The 21,511-nt window shown below is 41.8% G+C and overlaps 1 protein-coding gene across 1 annotated transcript in view; it reads left to right on the top strand.

Moving 5' to 3' along the window:
* The window catches only part of elavl4 (ELAV like neuron-specific RNA binding protein 4), a 70,711-nt gene extending 51,921 nt beyond the window's left edge, over positions 1-18,790 (top strand). Inside the window, 3 exon segments of the mRNA XM_041935015.1 lie at positions 9,783-10,044; positions 15,453-15,491; positions 18,463-18,790. Coding sequence (XP_041790949.1) covers positions 9,783-10,044; positions 15,453-15,491; positions 18,463-18,790 — 629 coding nt within the window.
* Positions 18,791-21,511: the final 2,721 nt, after the last annotated feature.

Raw genomic sequence — 21,511 nt, 5'->3', positions numbered from 1 at the left:
GGTTCCATGTTCAAGTGGTAATATGTAGGTGATAATAAGTCCTTTTCTTTTTATTTCTATCTGTTTCTTTACCCACCAACAAAAGTATTACAGCAAATCAGAATCATTCAATTTAATGTAACTAACAAGCGTTGTTCAGACAAGCAGTGAGCACAGTTAAAGCTATTGTTAATAATAAAGGAATTAAATGAGCCTGGGCTGTGATATTAACATCAATAGCAAACTCATATATTTACATAAATATGTTTCACACACTGCCATGGTATGTTTCTGGACAATAAGAGTTTCTTGTGTCTGATGTTATTGTTTGATTCCTAACCACAGTTTGCAGATATTTGATTGTGAAATCGTTATCTTTATTCTTTCTGTCAAACAAATGTTAAAATGTCACGCATTAATTTGAAGGATTAAAGAAAAAAAACATTCCTTTCTCTTCTACAGCATACTACCAATATTTTGATGCAAACTGCAAAGCATGCACCGAAAATGACTTCTGATTGAATTTAATGAATATAAATCAAAAAAACGCCAAACCCAACTTATCTCATCTAATGATGCTAATAAAATCTACTATTGGCTGGATTTTGGTGCAAGGTGACGCCACCTTCAATAAAGTACAAAAGTTGGTGACGTCTTCTGGCTTCAGCCTGGTAGAAAGGTCTCATTTTTGAACCACAGCTTTCGTTAGCAGATACACAGCTTTTCCCTTGTGGCGTGTAGACGGTGGATTTATCACGGGTCAGTACAGAGTAGGAGGTGTTTAAGCACTCTGTGCCTGCTAACACCCTCAGATACATTAATTGCTGCCCTGAGTACCTCCCTGCCTACTACCTACATACCTGCTTTAAAAATGAAATATGCAAAGATTCACACATATATGCACACGCACACACACACACAGACACAAATGATAATAATGTGAGAGAGATGTTCTGCAAGGTGTCCCCAGAGGGATACGGATCAGCAGGAGAAATGTTAATGATCAATTAGATGTTAGAGTTGCTGGTGATTAAAAACATGGAGGACTTTAGAAGGGCCCTGAGAGTCGTATGCTGGCATCATTGACTCATCTGTTTCTTCTCTCAGTTACTGTACAGGCAGTACCCCCCACCCCCACCCAACACACACACACACACACGCAGCCATTCAGAGCGAAATGGGCTGCAAATTAAAACTCTCCTGTGACTGCCAAAAATGTAAGTAGAGAACAAGAAAGAGAGAGGTAGAGAGAAGAAAGACAGAGGCAAATCTGTGGTGTGTATCAGACTGGTTTGTGGTCCAAAACCTGGTGCACTGTCCATGTAGTCCACCTCAGGATGTCTTAATGCCACTATTGTTGCAGTGACGCCATTGAAAGATTCCCTTGAGAAGAAGAGGAAGTCCTTATTGCTACAGTGCACTTTATTTGTTATGTCTTTTTAAAACTTAAGTCTTACTCTGGGACTCTAGGACATCATATCACAGTGCCTTGAAGAGTTGTGACGCAGGTTTTCAGTGTACACATATTTATTGAATTAAGGATCTAATCAGTGCCTTAAATCTAATTCACTCAGTGAGTCACTGTCTCTCTTCGTGACACACCTAAACATTGTCTACACAATGGAGTAGGCTGCAGAGAGGAGCGATGCACAGACTGAAATGCATAGAAACAGCAATGCTACACAAACTGGTTGAAGGAGTGGATGTTCTCCAGTGACCACTGGCAGATGGGCTGATGATCCCCAGCTCCTGCTCTGCTAAATTGGGAACATGAAGTCTGTTCTCTAAATGACCTCCTCATCAACAGGATGCACCCTGCAGTCACTCTTCTGTTCATAAAGACAAGAAGAAACTTTAAAAACATCACTGTTAGCATCATTCACAGTCAGAGGCAGCTGAAACAAAATCCTCTAAAATTGCCAAATTGCCCCAGAGACTCAGACAGCAAACGCAACATCAACTTGACAGGGAAATCTCTCCATCTCTTCCTCTGTCCCCTCGCCCTACTCCCTCCCTTCCTCTGCCCATCGATTCCTTCTGAATGGATAAGCATATTTTGTCTCTTTATCAGTGCAAACAGCGCAGGACGGATTCCCCCTCCTTCCTGTCTTTCTAACCTTCAGGGAAGGCAGCCAGGCCGTGATCTTGCGCTCTGACAGCTGGTTTAGACTAGCCTCAATTTGAAACAGATATAATATCAGAGACAGCTTGTGATCAATAGTTGGCTATTCCTAGTTCTCCATCCCGGCCCTGCGAGCAGAGGTCAATGCTTACCTGATCAATGACGGCAAATACAATCGATCCACATGCTCGGCTCCTACAAACGCTGGCTCTGATGTGAAACTAAATTGCTGCTCAGTGTGTGTGTGTAAGGATTGGCTGTGAAAAGACTGATGCTGACTTCCCTTCATGAGGGATGGAAGGTAGCGATGGGAAAAATTCCCATGGTAACACGGCGCAAGTGTTCATGGCATCATACGTCTCAAGAAGGTGGCTGCCAGTATTACTAATAAGCTTGTTTTGCACACTGAATGAATAGTTAGCTGGCTTTGAGCTACAGTTGTTTGATAGGTAAGTTGTTCCTGATAAAAATGGCATTAAATGAAGGTTGAGTTACACTGAATTTTTGCTGATGTGAGGCATCCATGTTTGAAAGCTTTTCAGTTGCTTTGGTATTATTTACTGCCAAGTTGTATCCTGGATATTGGAACGATCACAAAAAAAATCTCTCTCTTGCTCCTCCAAGACAAAAAATCATTGCATTGTCTGAGAAGTTCAACGCACAGACGTGCTGCCTCACAAATATGCTGCCAGAGGGTCATGATGTGCCTTTTTAAAGGTGGATTTTTCTCTATGGAGGTATTGACAGTCCAGTCATGTCGTGTTTGGTGTGCAGTGTACATTTTTATTTGCACTCACGCCCGGGCCACATCGCCTACCTGAGCAGCACGTGTGCCCGGCGGAACCTCTTGCTTTTCCCTTCACCGTCCATGTTCACACGTGAGCAGCGTGGCTCAGGTGTGGCCTGTTTGTACTGCATGAAGCACGCGGTTGTCAGCGAGCACAGGCAGCAACAATGATCTGTTGATAGTCATATTGACATCGTACCAGCAACATCACACACACTTACTGTATCCACTTCAGCTCTAGCCCTCTAGCATTTCTATGGACAGAATCCATCCATTAACTCTTCAGTATTGATGACCATTATCAAAAGCAGACTCAATGCAGAAAGGCAGGACTGGCAGCAGCAGCAGCGCTGTCTGTGAGCCGCAGCAGTTCAGCGAGGTAGCACGGCACGCACAGGTAGGCGGCGTGGCATCAGTGATAAACACAGAAACTATTGAGTGCAGTTACTGACTCTCTTGGAGGCTATAAAATTTTGATTATGTTTACATGCAACAATAATGGCACCGCTGCCAAAATTGTCTGAAGATTACTTGCTTCATGACTCAACTCCATAAAATGTAACCAAAGCTATTTTAGAAACACCCAGTTTGCCAGCTAACATGGAAATAAAGCCAGACAGCACGCAGCTATTGCCCCTTGTAATTTGGTATTTTTAGATGAGGAGAGCAGAAGAGACACGAACAGATTGGAGAGAGTCAAAAGTGTCTCCGGGAAGTTATAGCTAACCGGTTTCATGTGCGTATGATGTGTAGACAAATGTGACAGTATTCTGCAGCAGCCTGGTGTTGATTGCGTATGATTTATTCAAGATACACAGCATGCATTATCGTGTATAATAAGACTGCACTTGTTTTTTTTGAAGTTAGAAGCAGCAGATTAGACACTGGTGTTTCATCCTAAAAGCAATGCTGGTCACAGATCCTTGCTAAAATCATCCAGTAGTCTGCTTTAGTGGCATTCTCTCTATGTTCGCACTGAATTTGTGTTTTTTGTGTTGGTTTAAAAGTGACTATTGGTTGGAATGTGTTTAATCAAAATAGTTTTTTAGGTTATTCAGTCTATGGCTGTGTGGCTATCATGTGTGTGGCATGACACACACGTCCTCTCAGTGGACCATCAAAGCCAATTTTCACAAAAAAACAAACATCATCTGCATGGAACTCCTGTCTCTTTTTGCCTCCGCCTCCACCTCTGTGCCATGCCTGCTGCGCTGGGTACAAAAATACCAAAACAACAAGCATTTCAAGGTCAGCAAAATGCCACTACGTAGTGCCGCTTGTGCTGGTCTTTCCAATACCATAAAAATGGAGGTCTAGAAGTCGACACGGCTCTCCAGTTTGGTCTTTGGTTTCTTGTATTTAGATCGCTCATGTTTGCACAGTTTTTTCTCAAAGGAATTACCTTTCCTCCGTACAGTTGGTACGTTCTCCCCTCTCCTCACTTGAATAATGGATGTTCCCCTTCAGACTGACACCATACTGAATCCCTGTTCTCTGCCTGTTCAGTGGTAGAGAACAGAACGGTCAAGGTAATACGAGCGGAGAGGTGCACCCTCTAGGTGGCATGACTGCACCCTTGCACCATCATCTCCCGTCTCTCTTCCTCCAGTTCTTTTCCACCCATAATCTTTAGAGCGCATACTCTGTCTGCAGTAGCCGACACACGTGCACGCCCAGGCACATACAGATATGCACGTCGATACATGCACGCACACACATCAGACAGATGGTTGAAACTCTGCTCTGACAAAGGCTAAAGCACAGGGCACCTCCTCTCTTCAAAGTCTCTGCGTCTCTCCTCTCGCCGCTTTTTCAAACGCCATCTGTACTCAGGCACACTAATGTTACTTAAAACAAGGACACTGCATTTTTTTCTCCCCATAATTAGAAGACAGCAGGAAGAGGGTTTTTTTTCTGCCTCAGCCATATTATAAAGCTTTTGGAAAGGCAAGGCGAATTAGTTGATACAGTTGGCACAATATAGCTCCTCAAGTAAAAGATAAAAGAATGGGAGATAGAGCGGCGGAGTACCTGGAAACATTTTAAGATTTCACTTATGCATGCGTGCATCGGTGCGTGCGTCTATCTCGGTGAGCGTACCGGCCTGCTTGCAAGAATACAATGCACTAGATGCATGAATGTGAAATTATAGTGCGTGTCTTTCATTACCCGGCGGCCAGGTTTCTCACCACTCTCCTCTCCTCTCCTCTGCTCCCTCAGAGAAGTAGTCATTTCGCTCTGTCAGTCAGTCAGTGTTTGGGGAAATGATAGTGGGTTTTAGAGAAAGAGTGGCTTTGTTTGGGCAGGAGCAAGCAAGAATAGCACTGTTTCCTTTCATCATCATCCTTTCACTGTCACCTCCTAACATTCTCCTCCTTCACCTTCTCTCCTTTTGTCCTTTCCTTCTTCACTCCTCGTTCTCACTCTTTCCCTTTCATTCCTGCCTCGCCTGCCCCCTCCCCCAGCAGTCGCTCCTCGTCCCCCAACCTCTCTCCCTCTGCCCCCCCTCCTCCCCAGATTGAGGTAGCATGTTATTAGTAAGGCAGCCAATGTGCCTGTCGGTGTGTGTTAGAGAGAGATAAGCACAGGTAGAGAGTTACATAAGCCTCTGTTGATTACTGTGGAGGAGAGGGAGAGCAGAAAAAGAGAGTGAGAAGAAGAGAGAGAGAGAGAGAGTTAAAAAGACAGATTGCTGTACCTTCGTAAGTACTTTGTGCTCTAATGTTGCCTGTATGGCTGGCTGGCTGTTGATAAGTAGCCTAGGCTTCTGGGGCTGGTTGAAAGGACAGTCATTAGGTTGGACTCCCTGGACTGGCAGCTTGCTTCATAGATTGCAAGTTATTTTTTGTTATAATGTTTGATGGGAGAAAAATAAACTTCTCTCAAGGTTCAACACATTACTGTGCCACGACAGTGGCAGTGAAACAAACAGGTGAATACACTTTGAGTGTAGTGTGGATTTAAAAAAACAAGTTCATTCTTTTATTCTGAAAGTAGTTTTTTCTTTTAGAATAAATAATACTCAAGGATACAGTTGGTGATATTCTAGATTTTTCTGATTTTAATCAAAACCAATAATTAATCGACCCTGCCAACAAGTGCTGCCCATATTGCCAAAGCCTGATATAGCTTGTTCCTCTATTTTAATAGGTGGACAATGATGGAGATCTATGACCTTGTTGCCCATCAATAAGCCACACCGTAGCACTGGGTGCCATTTTCGCTTCATTGCAACAAACATGGGGACTGTTGTTTATTTTGAGTCAATCCAACATCATCCAGCTGTAAATATTCATTAGCTCACAAACATGTATTTATCCACAACTGAAAATAGTGCCAAACAAATGCATGATTTACTTGTGTTTGAGTAATGTTTGCTTAAAACTACATTGCCCAGATATTTTAGGAAGCCACTCAACCTTTCAAAATATATTGTTAAAGATATACTCTATGTCATTAGTAGGAACACACAGGCTTAAGGCTTTGAGTAGAGAAGAAAGTCAGGCAGTATTAAGAGCCTTATTAACACAATTGTTGGTTTCGGTCTTTTCATGGTATTTGTTGATTATAAGAAAGAAATCAGACAGAACCAACCTTATCCTTTAACAAGCTAATGCTGGGAAACTAGAAGAAGAGAAGATACAATCCTGCCTCCTGAAGCAACAACACATTAAACACACTAATGTGATGCCTGGTGAACCCCATGACATAAAGATACATGCAGCAATGTGAGGAATTATCTTGAAAATCAAAAGTCAAATGTATTTTTAATCTCAATTCATGTTAAACTTCGAAGAGCTTGTCTCTCCCCCTGCAGGGGAATAATTCCAAGTAAAAGAGGAATATTTGCAAAGCAGTTTGAGACATGCTCATTTTTACAGGGTGTACAAGTAAAAAGAAAACAGTGGATGGTCAGATCAGATCAGCAGAAAAATCAGTTCTGTCTGCTTTTACAGTGTCACAAGCCTTATACACCTACGTCTGTGTTAGTTCACATTTCACACCACCATTAGATATTTTCCTGCACACTGATCCGTTCCCCTTCTCTAGTCATACTGAACAGCGTTAAGGAGTGTTTCTCAGCACAACCTTCAACTGTGACCGAGGGCCTACTTCACTCTGCTGCATCTGAACCAAAGAGCATCTGTCCTATTTCACGACCTGAACTTGATAACGGCTCACTGTCATTCCAAACGTCAATTCTGTGTGAATTGTGTTATACCTCTCATCTGCAGTGGATACATGTGCGCGCACCCACACACGTATTTTTAGGTAAAAGCATGGGTGATGGGGTCAACTGCCACCTCACCTCTCTCACCTCCTTACAATGTTGTTGTACAAACTCAAGGACAAGAGTAGCTGGTGCACACTTTAACAAAAGTACACACACGGACACATTCAATCTCACAAACAAACACACATAAACACACACTCTGATATCGGTCACAAACAATTGCAAATCACGGACAAATCTACTCCTCTTTTTACACTTCATTCTCAGTAGCACCTCTTCAAGTTATCACTTAAGTGTGTGTGTGTGTGTGTGTGTGTGTGTGTGTGTGTGTGTGTGTGTGTGTGTGTGTGTGTGTGTGTGTGTGTGAGTGAGTGATTGTGCCATGCCTTCATCAGTATGCCAAGCGTTTGTCTGGGAGCCCTCCAGCCAGAACCAGCATAGGAGCAGCTCAAGGCCAAACAAGTGTGAGGATTAAAGGACAAATACAGTCCTCTCTTCTCCTCTCTCGTCTCAGCGGAGGAAGTGAATAAGCATTGTTCTCCTCCTGCTTAACTACCACTGAGGTGCCCTTGAGCAAGGCTCTTCGCTTGCCTTACAGCAGTAGACTGTTGTGAAATTGATCAGATTGCAGTTATTAAGGTGTTTTCGTAAAAAGCTTTAATGCTTAGTAAATTTACAAGTCTAAAAAACTGCAAATGTCCATTATCACAGCTACTGACTGGAGCTCCAAAACAGCTCTCGCCAAAGACACAGCAGTGACCCCTGTTTTACCTCATATACAGCACATGCATGACAATTACAGTAATAAATGAAGAAAACCACAGGAACAGCAATGGTTGTTGTTTGCACTGTGTAGATCCCATTAGAATTGCTGTTTTTCTGCTTCTGACAAGCTAATTAAAACGTACAGGTACAGAGTTGGCACATGAGGAAGTAAGTAAGGGGAAATGGTGAAAGCCTGTCAGGGGAGAGGGAGCCAGGAATGTAAAAAATGAGAATAAAACAGAATAATTTACACTCAATAGGAGTTAATGAGATCATCCAAGAGGCGGAAGGGAAATGGTGTGGTTCAGGGCCGTGCACAGCAAAATGTGTGTGTGGTCATTTAAGACTGTGACACAAGATTGTTCCCTTGTGTCTGAGTTGCAAATTCAGAACCTTGTTGATTACAAAAATTACAGCACTGATCATCATTTTCAGTTAGAGCAATTTTTGCTGAAATATTACATTTTGTAAAAGGACTGATTTAAACAATTTTCACATGGGTTTAGTTAGTAAGTAAGTGAAAAAGAGGTGAAGCTACAGTGTTTGCACTGGAAATGTTATTTCTAAAATCTGACTTTCAGCCAGATTTATGTGTTGTAGAATTTTTAAATAATTTTTTTGGAAGAAGTATTTAATACAAATAACATAAACACAAGTAAATTCCCATTTCATTTTTATAATAAGCTCTACCTGAAATTCTCTTAATTTTATGTCCAATATGAGACTTACAAGCAGACATAAGGCATTTTTCATCACTGACTGGCTTTCAAAGAGCGCCTTTTTGTTTTTCAGCTTGGCTGGAAAGTAAATAACCTTGTGCCGCCTGTGTGAGAGAAAAAGAGAACAAAAGGGGGAGTGGTCAAATGGCCAAGGTGCTTCTTGGAATAAGAATTCAGGGGAGCGAGCGCCATGAGGCAAGCCAACAGGAAGTATAAAAAAGACATGGGGAGAGGGATGGCATGTACAAAAATGTGGAATAACAATAAGGAGGGTTTTTATGTGTGAGCAAGAGACTGCACACAATGATGCTCAAACACAAAATTCCCCTCTTTCTCACTGCCTCTCTTTTATTCAGTCTCAGTCACACAGACATGCCTGTGTGCACACACAGTATTATGTAAATAGTCTCTTCGGCAGAGTGCTGCTGTCACTGAGCGAGCATCCTCTGGGCCATCTAGGCAGCCTCATTAAAACAAGGCACAGCATCCATTAATAGATACCCGTGCACACGTACACACACACTCACACATATATACAGTTAGTAACGCACACAGAGCATTCACAGACACCAATAAAGGACCTCCTAGGAAGCACATCTCTAAATGTTCCTCTCAGGTGGCAGTCAAAAAATATCTCCAAGGAAACGGCTCAAATGTCACTGAGAACAATGCATGTGTGTATGGTTGACTGTGACTGGAGCTAGCATGAGGGAAGAATGGGCTGTTTTAAACACACACTGGGCCAATGCCACATTCAGCCCTACATACTCAGTCTATGGCTGGTGTGTGTGTGTGTGTGTGTGAGTGTTGCTATTATACCACTCATCTCTGTGTGGTGTTCTCCAAACCTACTGTAAATCCTTGTGTTGAATGCAGCACATCAGGTTTAGTTTCAGCTCACAGTTGATTTTGATTTAATTAAGCAGCCCTTTATTGCTTCACCTATTTTACATTTAGTCAAAGTGTCTTTTTTACGTTGGGAAATCCACTGTCACATTTAATTTCTTGTTTTTTTGAAGAGTTGATTTATGGCTAAAAATGGTGTCTGATTTTCCTTCCATGAGCAAAAGTATAAAGACTACTTGGGAAAATAGTGTTTAATGTCAAACCTTTGCCAAACACATAGTACAGATATATTGATTGAAGCTTTTGTGTTTAAACCCTGTAAAGTAAAAGGGGCCTGTGTTTGTTTGTGATCTGCTGGCCCCGCAGGTGGCTCCCGAGGTGTGGGCTTCATCCGCTTTGATAAGAGGATAGAGGCTGAGGAGGCCATCAAGGGCCTGAATGGACAGAAGCCATCAGGCGCCGCCGAGCCCATCACGGTCAAGTTCGCCAACAACCCCAGCCAGAAGACGAGCCAGGCCCTTCTGTCACAACTCTACCAGTCCCCCAATCGCCGATACCCAGGGCCCCTCCACCACCAGGCTCAGAGGTTCAGGTGAGTGCTGGGGCAGGGCATGGAGCTGAAGTGGGGCAAAGAGACAGGATTGGGGGGTAAATGGTTCAGGTAGTGTTGCCACAGCATGAGACTAATATTGGGTATGTGATTTGCAGAGTTTCCCAACCTTGGGAGCCGACCCAGTCTAAGTCCCTCTCATGTTAATTAGTTGACCCCAGCAAAATTCCTAAATAGAGTGACGTAACTGGCTCCAGTGTTCAGTAATTTCAAAAGCAGTCCTATTGGACAAGCTTAAAATTTGTCATAGAGTTGAAAAGTCGGAGGAGTTCCCGGTAGTAAAGTCTCACTGATTTTCTCCGGCTTACTGTATATGCATAAAAACGTAAGTTGAGAGCTAACATTGACTCCCGAGGTACATTTCGGTATGAAACATTCACAGAGCTTAAAATGTTGTTATGTGATAAAGATCGCTCTGTTGATAGTGCAGTGAGTTGACTTTTGAGTTCTCGATAAATTTTTGGAATAATTTGTCAACCATGACAGTGTCTTGTTCACAACTGCAACAAGGAAGCTTCCTCTCCTTGCCAGCGGCGGGCCGAAGCTCACGGGCATTGTGCAGTTTATAGCCATAAGCCGAGTGACAAAAAAATTAAGTATGATTTCTCAGAATCAAAGTTAAAATACTTAAAACTGATGGCCATGATGCTGTGAAATTACCCGGGAGCCTTTTAATGAGAATTCAGTGTGGGATATATACTTCCCAGAACCAGCAGCTCCTCCAGCTTCCCAGCTCTATTCCAGAGACATTATGATGTAACAAAATGAAACACAAAGTGCTCGAGACGGAAAAAAAAGTTGGATAAGAATGGGGTCACTGTGGCCATCTGCTCAAAAGGTTGGGAACATCCTGATTAATGTGTTCAAGTTAAGAATCATGGAAAGCAAGTTGTATGTATTGATCAGCACACTGTATGAACAGCAGAAGTTTCTACATAATATCAGAACTTCTGAGAAGTATGTCGTCTAATGTGGTACGATTGGTAGTGTGATTAACATTTGGAAAATGAAAATCGTCTGCATTACCACTGTGTTCGGTATCATAACAGGACTGCTATTTCACATGTGGATATGAGAGATTTAATGTCGTCACTCTCAAACTCGATTATTCTTGGTTTATGTGACCATAGATGCATTTAATCAAGGAAGCACGTCTGTTCTAAACAACAGGCCTGATTTAGAAAACATTTGCACCAAATGCAATTTAAACTGTTCGAACAGGGGATGCAACACCTACTCAATGAGAACATGAGTCATAGCCACGTCTGTGTATCAACGGTGATGCAACTTTTCTCCTGTGAACATTTATTCCAGCGAATGCGTCCCCCTTTTGAACAACAGATGTGAGCTCTGCACCTGGTGCAGGTGTCATAAAACAGGCCCTGTGAGTGCTCTGTGTGGGTCCACCCAGATCAGAGAGGAACTGTTCATAAGAGACTGTGGGGTTCTGTCGTTCACAACTACGTATTTCCCCTCATTTCATCATGCTGCCATCGAGCCAACACTCCCAGAATATTCCCTGTGAGGCCTGGGCAAAAACATGCATTTGGATATAAATATTATAAATGCTTATCGAACAAAAGAGGTGCTCTTCATTGTCTTTCTGACTCTAAAGCCCCAGTTCTGCATTACATGGTCATATTGATGCAATGAACCATAATACTGTTGCATATTTTTGTAGTTCGACTCACTTTGAACACATTACCAATATAAAAATACATTTTCTGGAATCATAAGATGTATTAAATACTGTATGAGTCCCTGCGTTAGAAGCTGAAATTAATTCAAGGATTTGGGTTTTAACCTTGTTTCAACTCCAGTGTTTTGCACAGGCCAGTAATCTCCACAACAAGCTATCACCTAACATCATATACAGTATATGGTTAACATACTGTATATATGGCATCCTACCTGCTCATTTCCTGTCACTCACTAATGACACAAACAATCCTCTTTTAAGTAAAATGACACCTACAGATGGCTTGGCCTTACTCCTCGAGGTCACCTCCGCTACAAAAAACAAGACAGAAACAGGTGATCGTATGATATTATGCTCCATCGTCCGATCCAACGAGAACATTTCAGAATTGGAGACAGAATATGTGCTTATACAATTTCCCCTCTCTTTCAATAACACTAAGCCGGTCGTGCTGTTTACTCTCCATCAAAGTCAGAGCTTGGAAGGTATTTTTCTTCTGGAGCGGCTTCCCTGGTGTGACACCTGAGCGATGTAGCGTGGCTGTGTGTCTGTGATACGCCAAGCCAATTTACAGGCTCCGCAGGAGAGCTGTCGCTTCTCATCACAACTCACAACCACAGGACACTTCCTCACTGCGTCCTCGTGCTCCCGCTCTCTGCTCCCAAGCCCTCCGCTGAAACCTCAACACTTTAGAAGTTAGAATTGTGCTCAATGTGCACAGTTTCCCTTTTTTTAAAAACTAAATCTCTTAAGGACAACGGTGCAAAAGGACATTTTTTTCCTAATACAACACGGCATGCAGTCAAATCTGATCTGTTGTTTGCTCTTCTGTAATTCTCTCTTCAAATTTAATGTTAAGATATATAACATTATTATGTTTCAAAGTTAAAAATATATTTGATCAACTAAAAATAATAAAGCAAAAACGATCTACAACATCTGAAACAAAACTAAATGCAAATCCTGCTTGTTTTACATACTGGACAAGTTTGCGCGGCTGCTTATAGGTAAGACCGAAGAAAAGAAAAGAGGCCGAGCTGAATACAGTACAATCCTGCTGCAGCTGTAATTACAACTGTCCTGTGTGACCAAATCACGTGGGCCTGCTGTAACACAAGTTAATGTATAATGTGCTTGTATGGTCCCTCTTCAAGACAGCAAACATAATCGACTCAAGCACAATGCACCGAGCCCTAGATCCCGGCTCGTTTCCGATCCTCCGTCGTTAACTAATGGTCCTAATTAGCAAATTAGCCTTATTATATCCAGGGCAGGAGCCAATTTTAATTGAAAAGATTTTTTGTTTCAGAAAAGAAAAGACAATAACGCCCATTCCTCCATTAACATGCATTGAGAGAAAGCACAAAAGCCCTATTGTTTACATCGAGCTTGGAGAGGCGGTGTGAAAAGCCGGCGGAGTGCTTGCGCGGTGAGCGTGCATCAGTGTGCATTTGTACATGTGTGTGAGAGAGAGAGAGAGGCACTGAAAGAGAGAGAGAGAGTGTTAGCAGCAGGTTGTGTTGTTGTGGCCCAACGGCCCGACGGCCGGCAGATGTCTTCGTGCTCCCCGGGCCTGGAGTGCCTCTCCTCTGAGCATCCTCTCCAATTGACTCATTTACCTACAAAGCAGCCTGCTTGTTCCCTTCCCATGTAATGGGCCAATTACTGCTTTAATGAGTCTGTATATCTTTTTTTCCACTTTTTCCTTTGTTTTAGGGCTGCTTTCATACTTTCTGGTAACGTTAAGAGAGAAAAGTGCTACAATCCAGACACGCTTTGAACCCAGATAATAAGTAGGCCTACAATGTACTCACATCATTTGTTATGTAAATTAACTCAGATGACTTAAATGTGGGGTTTCAATGGGAGCACTTATCACAATATGACTTCATTAAAACTTCACGTTTTAAACATTTGAATGTATTTTAAACATTTGGGATTTAAAAACATTAGCGTGAGCAACTGGTTAGCAAGTATTAAAATAATGCTTAAAAAGGTATTACAGTGCACCTCAGTCCTGATCCTCAGTACCCAGAGTTCTGCAGGATTTATAAGGTACTTAACTACAATTACCTGGCATCCCGGTGTTAAATTGTCCCTGATTAGTAGACTGCTGATCTGTAATCTCTAACATGCAATGTAAATTCAATTAAAAATGATCAATAGAAATTGTATTATGATTATTATCGTTATACAAGTAATTTATTGCAAGCCTTCAAAACCTAATTGCGTTCTTAATTGCAATCAAATACATTGAAGTTGTGTGTTTATCAAGTAAGAATATATTGGTGCTTTTAAACGGTGTAACTGTACAAAGGTCACCTGCATTATTTTGTGATAAAAACAGGATTTTAACGGACACCTAAAGTTTCAGTAAATATTGTGCAGCAGTTGCGTTGCAAGAGAGCAAGTGCTTGTTGACTGAAGGAGACAAGGAGAAACAACCCTGACAGTCGAGTCAAAGTCAGAGAGTTTGTAATGTTTTCAAGAGGAATGAGGCGTCGCTGGCCAGCTGTTGCTCAATAAGCCGTGGCCCCTGTCCATTAGGCCAGAGGAGTTAATAAGACATGAGACAGGCCAGACCCAAGTGAGGAATGAAGGTCATTGAGTCACCAAGCAGACTGCATCCATCCAAGAGGGCCAACATTTCATACGGCCCACAGGTTTCCAAAGCCCGGCTCACACAAACACACACACAAAACGCCTACTGGGTTCTTAAGCCACACACACACTTCCACACAAAGTGTAGTTTACCCTGGCTGACTGCAACGGCTGTAGCTCACAGGGCTGAACTTATTATGAAACCGGAACATTTCCCAAAAACTAACCCTTTTAGACAGAGGACACCCTCTGACTAAACACTCAGCCATTCCACCTGACCTGTTAGCACTTAACAGGTTGACCCCGTCCACAAAGACAGACATTCACAATTTCATGGCTAGTTTAATGTTCCGTTGTGTTTTTTTGTTGGTCCACCTCATAGAAAACATACTAATCATCATCACCTCTCTCGCTCACCATTTCTCAAATGCCAAACCATTACACTGACAGAACTCTGGATCATTTTTCCTGTCATCTCAGGTGTTCTCTCAATCGAGTTAACACAAATTAAAGAGCAAGGTTTTGAAAAGAAACCTACATTATTAACCTCCATCCTCTAATGAACCATCAATATGGCGGCATGAATTGTATGTATACCCACATGCAATTTCTTGCACGTAAAATAAACAGACGATTTGCCATTGCGTAGCACTGTGGCTAGCCTAGCATCCTAGTATAGCCGAGTGCCATGCTTTGCTCCCACCCTGCCGCCATTACTGCTCTGTATGCGACTGTAATACTGAACTGTGACCTGTAGCCTTGTATAACAATGAAACGGCCACACCTTCAGTAATGTCAGCGAGCGACGCTCTGCTCAGGCATTAGCTGGTGCAGGGCTCCACTGAAGCCGATGAAGTAGCGCAGCGGCTGACCGAGCAAGTGCCGACCATACTGATGGTACTGTAGCTTCATTAACTGATGATAGCACTTTCTGGTGGGGCTCCTCAGTGTAATGGGCCAACTATAGATGGGTTTGTTTGTTCTTGAGTGAGGAGGACCATGCAGTTCCTACAGGGACTTAACATTAGTTCCATTGAGTGAGTCGACCATCTGCCCACCATTAACCCCAGAACCCTCCTTCTCTTTACAGGCTGGACAATTTGCTTAATATGGCCTATGGCGTAAAGAGGTAATTAAAAACTTCACCCAATGCCAGATGTCCATGTTGACTCAATGATTTTTCAATATCCTTTTTTCTGTTCTTTTTTTAGTTCATGTTTCCTTGTATTTTTGCAGTCACTTTGCGTTTGACAATTCGTTCAAGGTCAGCTGCATTTTTTGTTCTTTGATTTGATTGTTCTTTTTCCTCGTAAGCTTGAGTTGGCTTTCACAGCCTACCAACCAGTTAAGGTGTTTTTAAAAAAAAAAACAGAAAACAATCAGTCTTTGTTTTCAGTGGTGATGAATTTGCTTTGTTTTGAGTATGACAAGTGCTAGTGTTGTTTGGATTGTTTTGGGTTGTTTCTGTGTACTGAATGGATTTCGTTCTCTGGTGTAAAACTCCTAATTTCTAGGTGTGTTTTTTTCTACCGGATTCAGGTTCTCCTGCCTTGTCGTTCCACAGCTGTAGCTTGGGAACAGTCTCTCTTAGGGGGCAATTTTTGAATTTGTCACTTTGTTTTTATAGGTATTTCTTAACTACAACATTAGAATTAAACCTTTCTACATCCACAATCAACTCTGTACACAACCCTCTGTGGGATAAATTTACATCTGTGCAGTGAAAGTGATGTCAAAATTACTGTATACATTACCTTAATTTCTTGGCAGTTCTAGCCAAGATTAGGTCGTGTTCAGCAAGGATGAGGCTGGAAGAACCTGGATCCCTGCTGGAAACAGGAGATGCTGTTTCACTGCAGACAGCTCCAACTTTGCTCGGCACTGCTCTGCTCGAATTCCTTCCTTTCGCCTCCATGTTTCATTTTGCTTTCGTGCTACCATAGGTGTTACATAACCCAGAGCAGCAGCCACTGTGGTGATAGATGTTTCATTTGCTGACGGTGGCATCTTGCATGTTGCAAGCACAGGGGACACCATCTGAAGTCAGCTTAGTAACTCAAACAGAGATGAAGTTTTAGCTGGAGAGAAATGTTCCCTTAGAAAGTTCCCTCTCCTGCCAAATAAGCACTGTGCCCTCACTTTGAGCCTGTACATAATTTTCTAAAGGTGAAAATAGTGTCTCATTCAGCCGTCCTGATTGCATAGCATGTCGTGAAGTATCAAGTTTGAAGTGCTTTTCAGTGATCTGAGGTTATTATCTGAAAGGAAACAGAAGAAAGGTGTTGAGAGCTGGAGATGGTTGGCTTTAGAAAGGACAGAATAGATATCTGGTCAGCTACACTGTTGCTATGCAACCCCTGGTCTCGTCTGTAACATTGGTTAGTGTTCGGTCCCGCTGTGATGGGTACGCTCGCATGCACGTTTACACACATGCACATACAGGCACACTCATCTCCACATCCTCAAAGTGGCAATGTTGACTAGCCTCCGAAACGGTCACACTCTCACAAACCTCCACACACACTCCTGCTTTTGCATACAAATCACCATGAAGTTTGTTTTTTTGTTTTTTTTTTTCCCAAGCCCAGCAGGAGAGGCCTGAAGGCAGCCGAGCATGTCAGACATGGCCTCGACGTGATGAGGCCCGTTAAGAATCCACCTGCTTGATTGCTGAAGGAAAAATTAAATCGCCTCAACAAGACATTGAAACCATGCGGAGATACGAGACAAAGGATTTTGAGCCTATTATAATACAGTTTGCTGCTGCAGCAACCCTGTGGTGACTATGAAAATTCCCTCATATATCCGTCATATAGATTTACAATACTATAATCTATTGAAGTGTATTGTCTTAACGTTTAATCAAAAAAAAAATGCAGGGAGCCCTTACCATCGACTGGGCTCTGGTATTAGCATCCACAGCAACCACAATTACCAGGAGCAAAGTCTGCATGACCAAAGTCATGCAGGAAGGTCGTAGTGATTGCCGACCATATATAGTCACTGGAGAGAGAGGGGTGGGGGCCCCGAGCAGCAAGCAGCGCTATCGATCAGTGCCACAAGCTCTGGAATAGAACAGAACAGAACACCCTGCAGACTCCGGGAGGAGTGGGAGGAATACACTTTGTACCTTAATGCCACTGGGCTGTAAAGTGCTTCCATTTTCCATTTAGTTTGCTCCCTCTTCCCTCCCTCCCTTTCCTTAAGAAAGCAGCCTTCTCTGAGACAGCTGCAGCAAAGCGGAAATCTCAATTAAAGCACACCCAATAATGCCTATAGTCGTTTCTTGGAGAGAGGTGGCATAAGAAATGAACCTTTTTATCTCATTTACCTTTTATTTAAAAGTGGGGATTTTTTTTTTTTCTCCTTTCCCTTCCTTTGAGCGGAAAGGCAATTAAGTGAAGTCAACTGAGGATTCAAATCTCTTGCATCGCAAGAAAAAGGGGAAGATTATGAGGCGAATGAGAACAGATTTAGCAGGCTGGTGCATGATCTTTGATGGATTTCTAGCAACGGTTTAATTCAACAACTTCCTGCAATTTAGCTCCTAAAGGAGCCACTCAAGGACACAAAGAGAGAACCTTCGTCTGCATCTCCTTCAGCAGAATGTAGCCCAGCTTGCAGCACTGTCGTCATTCCTCACAGGAGGCCTTTCAGAATTGAGGAGCTCAGGGAGAATGTAGCAGGAGCTATGCAGCCACACATACTAGAAATCATGCATTTAGACATAAACATACATGGCACACACAATAAACATCAACGCACATCAACCTAATTCATCCGAATTTGTGTATTTGGCTTGGAGATCAGTTAAGTTTTTATGTTTGTTTCTTTATATCGACGTAGAATGTAGTGTATCAGGCAGGTGAGCATCATGGCAAGCTTTTAGATGTGGAAGGAGGATTCTATTTCAAAGATTGGCTCTCAAAAGAGAAGATGGAGATAGGTTTTTCACTGGTTTCTGGCCATTTCATGTACAGTAGAGGCAGACATTGAGTTTCACTGCATGCCTTAACCTGCTGATTTAAAACCCGCTCTTCTCTCTCTCCCCTTCTTTCTGCTCTCCCTCCATGTTTTTCCCGCTGTGCCTCTCCTCTCAGGTTCTCCCCCATCACCATCGACAGCATGACCAGCCTGGTCGGCATGAACATCCCTGGGCACACGGGCACTGGTTGGTGCATCTTCGTGTACAACCTGTCCCCAGATTCGGATGAGAGTGTGCTCTGGCAGCTGTTCGGGCCCTTCGGCGCAGTCAACAATGTCAAGGTGATCCGTGACTTCAACACCAACAAGTGCAAAGGCTTCGGCTTCGTCACCATGACGAATTACGACGAGGCGGCCATGGCCATCGCCAGTCTCAACGGCTACAGGTTGGGCGACCGCGTCTTGCAAGTCTCCTTCAAGACTAACAAGACACACAAGTCCTGAACTTTAACAGGTAGAAGCAGTTGCCCCGCGACTTTGTCTGCTCCAAAATTGCCCCCAACCCCCCCTTTTCACCTCCACCCATCCCTTAGCCCCTTCAGTCACTACCACTACCACCCTACTACAGCCATCCAACGCAGCAAACTCAAACTCCAACCGGAACACAAAGCAACCGATAAACCATCAAACAGATTTGAACTAGAAATGGCTTATATTATAACTTTGGACCTATAAGCCAATGTTGCCTAAGTATTACAAAAATGAAATGATGAAAATGTTCATGAGTTTTCAGAAGCTCCTGTGATAATGCAGGCTTCTCTTTGTTGTATATTCTTTCTGTTTGTTGTGGTTGTTAAAATGATTTTTCTCTTCTGTGTAAACAGTAGCAAATCCCTGTATCCCCTTATTTCAGAGAAGAGAATGTCCTTTTTAGATTGAAACCTTTTCTCTGTCTTGATTCAGGATTTGTTTTTCTTTTGTAAATCCGGATCCACTGTCGTTAGTATTATATACCTCCCTGTCGGTGTAAGGGAGGGGGCTCTTTTTTAAATTGGTGAACCATTCATTCATTTTTAGTGTGTATTAAAAACTTCCCCTTATCGATTATAGGTGGGATTCCACGATCCCAGTAACTCTGATGTAGAAAAAAAAGAATTTCTAACATTGTTTTTGTTTTGTATCGCAAACAAAACATAATGTCTTTCCTCACAGGGGTTCAGGGAGATGGGGCGAGGGAGGGGATGGGTTAGCTTTCCTGATGACACGTTCAGTAATTTAAGAAAAAAAAAATAACACTGTTGCCAAAGAGAAGATCTCTTTGCTTGGAAAAAAAATGCGTTTAGAAAAAGATAAAAATAAAGAGAAAGAAGATCTATTTTTATAAATGATAATTAAAATAATAATTATTGAAGAATTTTTACAAGAATCTGGATTTGAAAAAAGAGAAAAATATTTTGACTGGCTAACTAGGGGGGGCCGGGGCGGGAGGGAGGGGGCACCACCTTGTCTTGTCGTTCTGCCGTGGTACTTTATAGGATCAAAGGTTGTTTGTTTTTTGGCGAATCCAAGTTGGCAGTGATTTTGTAGATGGAAGGTTTTGTGAAAAGGGATGCAAACTGAGGCAGGTGATTTTGGTAATTTTTCACATATGTACTAGTGCGTAATTATTCAACAGCGATACCCAAAAGGGAAGGGAGAGGGGTCTTTCCAAGGCCTAACCATCCTTATAGTCCAGAGCCCAAAGCAAGAAGACCCTTTGTCCACTTGTTTTCCTGTTTTTGTCATCAGTCAATATGGGATATCAGTAAATAGATATATACACATCTATCCATTTAGAGAGCATACTATACATTATCTATATCATTTTCTTCGCTCTGCGTTTGTGAACTTACATTTGAAAAGAATTTCCTTTTAGCGATCAACAGTAGGTGCTATACTACATTATTCACATATCTTAAATATCCAAGTTTGTTGTTCTATGTGTTGTTTGAAGAAAAAAAAATACTTCGATGTTGGCATTGACTTGAGCTGCTGTTCTTTGTTTAATATTTGTTTATTGTTGGCCCAAAAAATCTGGTGAGACTATTTCTTTGCTGAATAACCAGATAAACGAATTTGGGCCTTGTAAGAATCACTGAACAAATCTTTATTTTGGATTTTATTTTGTTATTCTTTTCGTTTGGCTTGCTGACTTTTAGGTTACTTGCTGAGCGTGAAACGTTTGTCAAAACTAAATGATGATTAGCTAGTTCCGTTAGTCTAGATATTTGTTTCCTTAAAAAGGATCTATGACAACTGTGTCTTTATTTGCTGTGTACAAATAGATGATATATATATACATATATAGTCTACATTTGTTTTACAATATCTACTGTACTATATGAGTTGTCACTGTTCTTTTGTTTGAGCTTGTCTTTTTCATATGACAACTTATTATGAAGTGGTGGTTCAGTTACTTAGAAAAACTTGTGAGGAAACTGTTCAATTGTTGTCATGTTGCTTGTGGAGAAAAAAAAAAGATTTGGATTAACTTTCAGTTAGCTACCGCGGCAAAAGAAACCGAACAAAAGCTTAGAATATAACTGTATTTGTTTACTGGTTTATTTACTTATCTATTTTTTAAACTATTTATTTTTCTATTTATTTCTATTTATTATATATTTATTAATTGATTAATTTATCTGTGTATTTATGTATTTATTTGTTTCATTGTCTGTGTATTTGCGTGATTCTGGTACAGGGAGGGGGCGTTTCTGAGCAAAAGGGAACAAAGCGACTAGTGGAGAGGCTCTTCCAGTAGTCCACTGCACTGAGAGAACTTTTAGTACGTTTGTGCTTTGTACCAATATATCAAAATTACAATATAAAAAAATCTAAAAGTCAAGAAAACTGAAAAAAATGTCTGGAGGGTTGGGGGACGCTCTTCCCTTATTACTAGAAACAGTTACTCGCTATGCATAACCTAGTTAATAGTTAAATTTGCTATTGCTTTTTTCTTGTCTTGTTAAAATGAAATCTTTAGATCTTTTTCAATAAAGTTTAGTCTTAATAGAATGTTATAAACAGTCGTTCTGGTTCAATATAACCTGTGATAAGTTTGTGTAGTTCTAAAAAGCCACTCCGTCCACACCCTCCCTCCACTTACTACCGCTTTGTGATGAAACCTTATGCAAAAATGTGGGTCTGAAAGCATAGTTTTCAGTTTTCAGTAAAACATTTTATATA

The sequence above is a fragment of the Chelmon rostratus genome, chromosome 4, assembly GCF_017976325.1.
Source record: "Chelmon rostratus isolate fCheRos1 chromosome 4, fCheRos1.pri, whole genome shotgun sequence".
NCBI classification, from domain to species: domain Eukaryota; kingdom Metazoa; phylum Chordata; class Actinopteri; order Chaetodontiformes; family Chaetodontidae; genus Chelmon; species Chelmon rostratus.
Note: the sequence above shows the minus strand (reverse complement) of the source record. Positions and strands in the feature narration are given on the sequence as shown.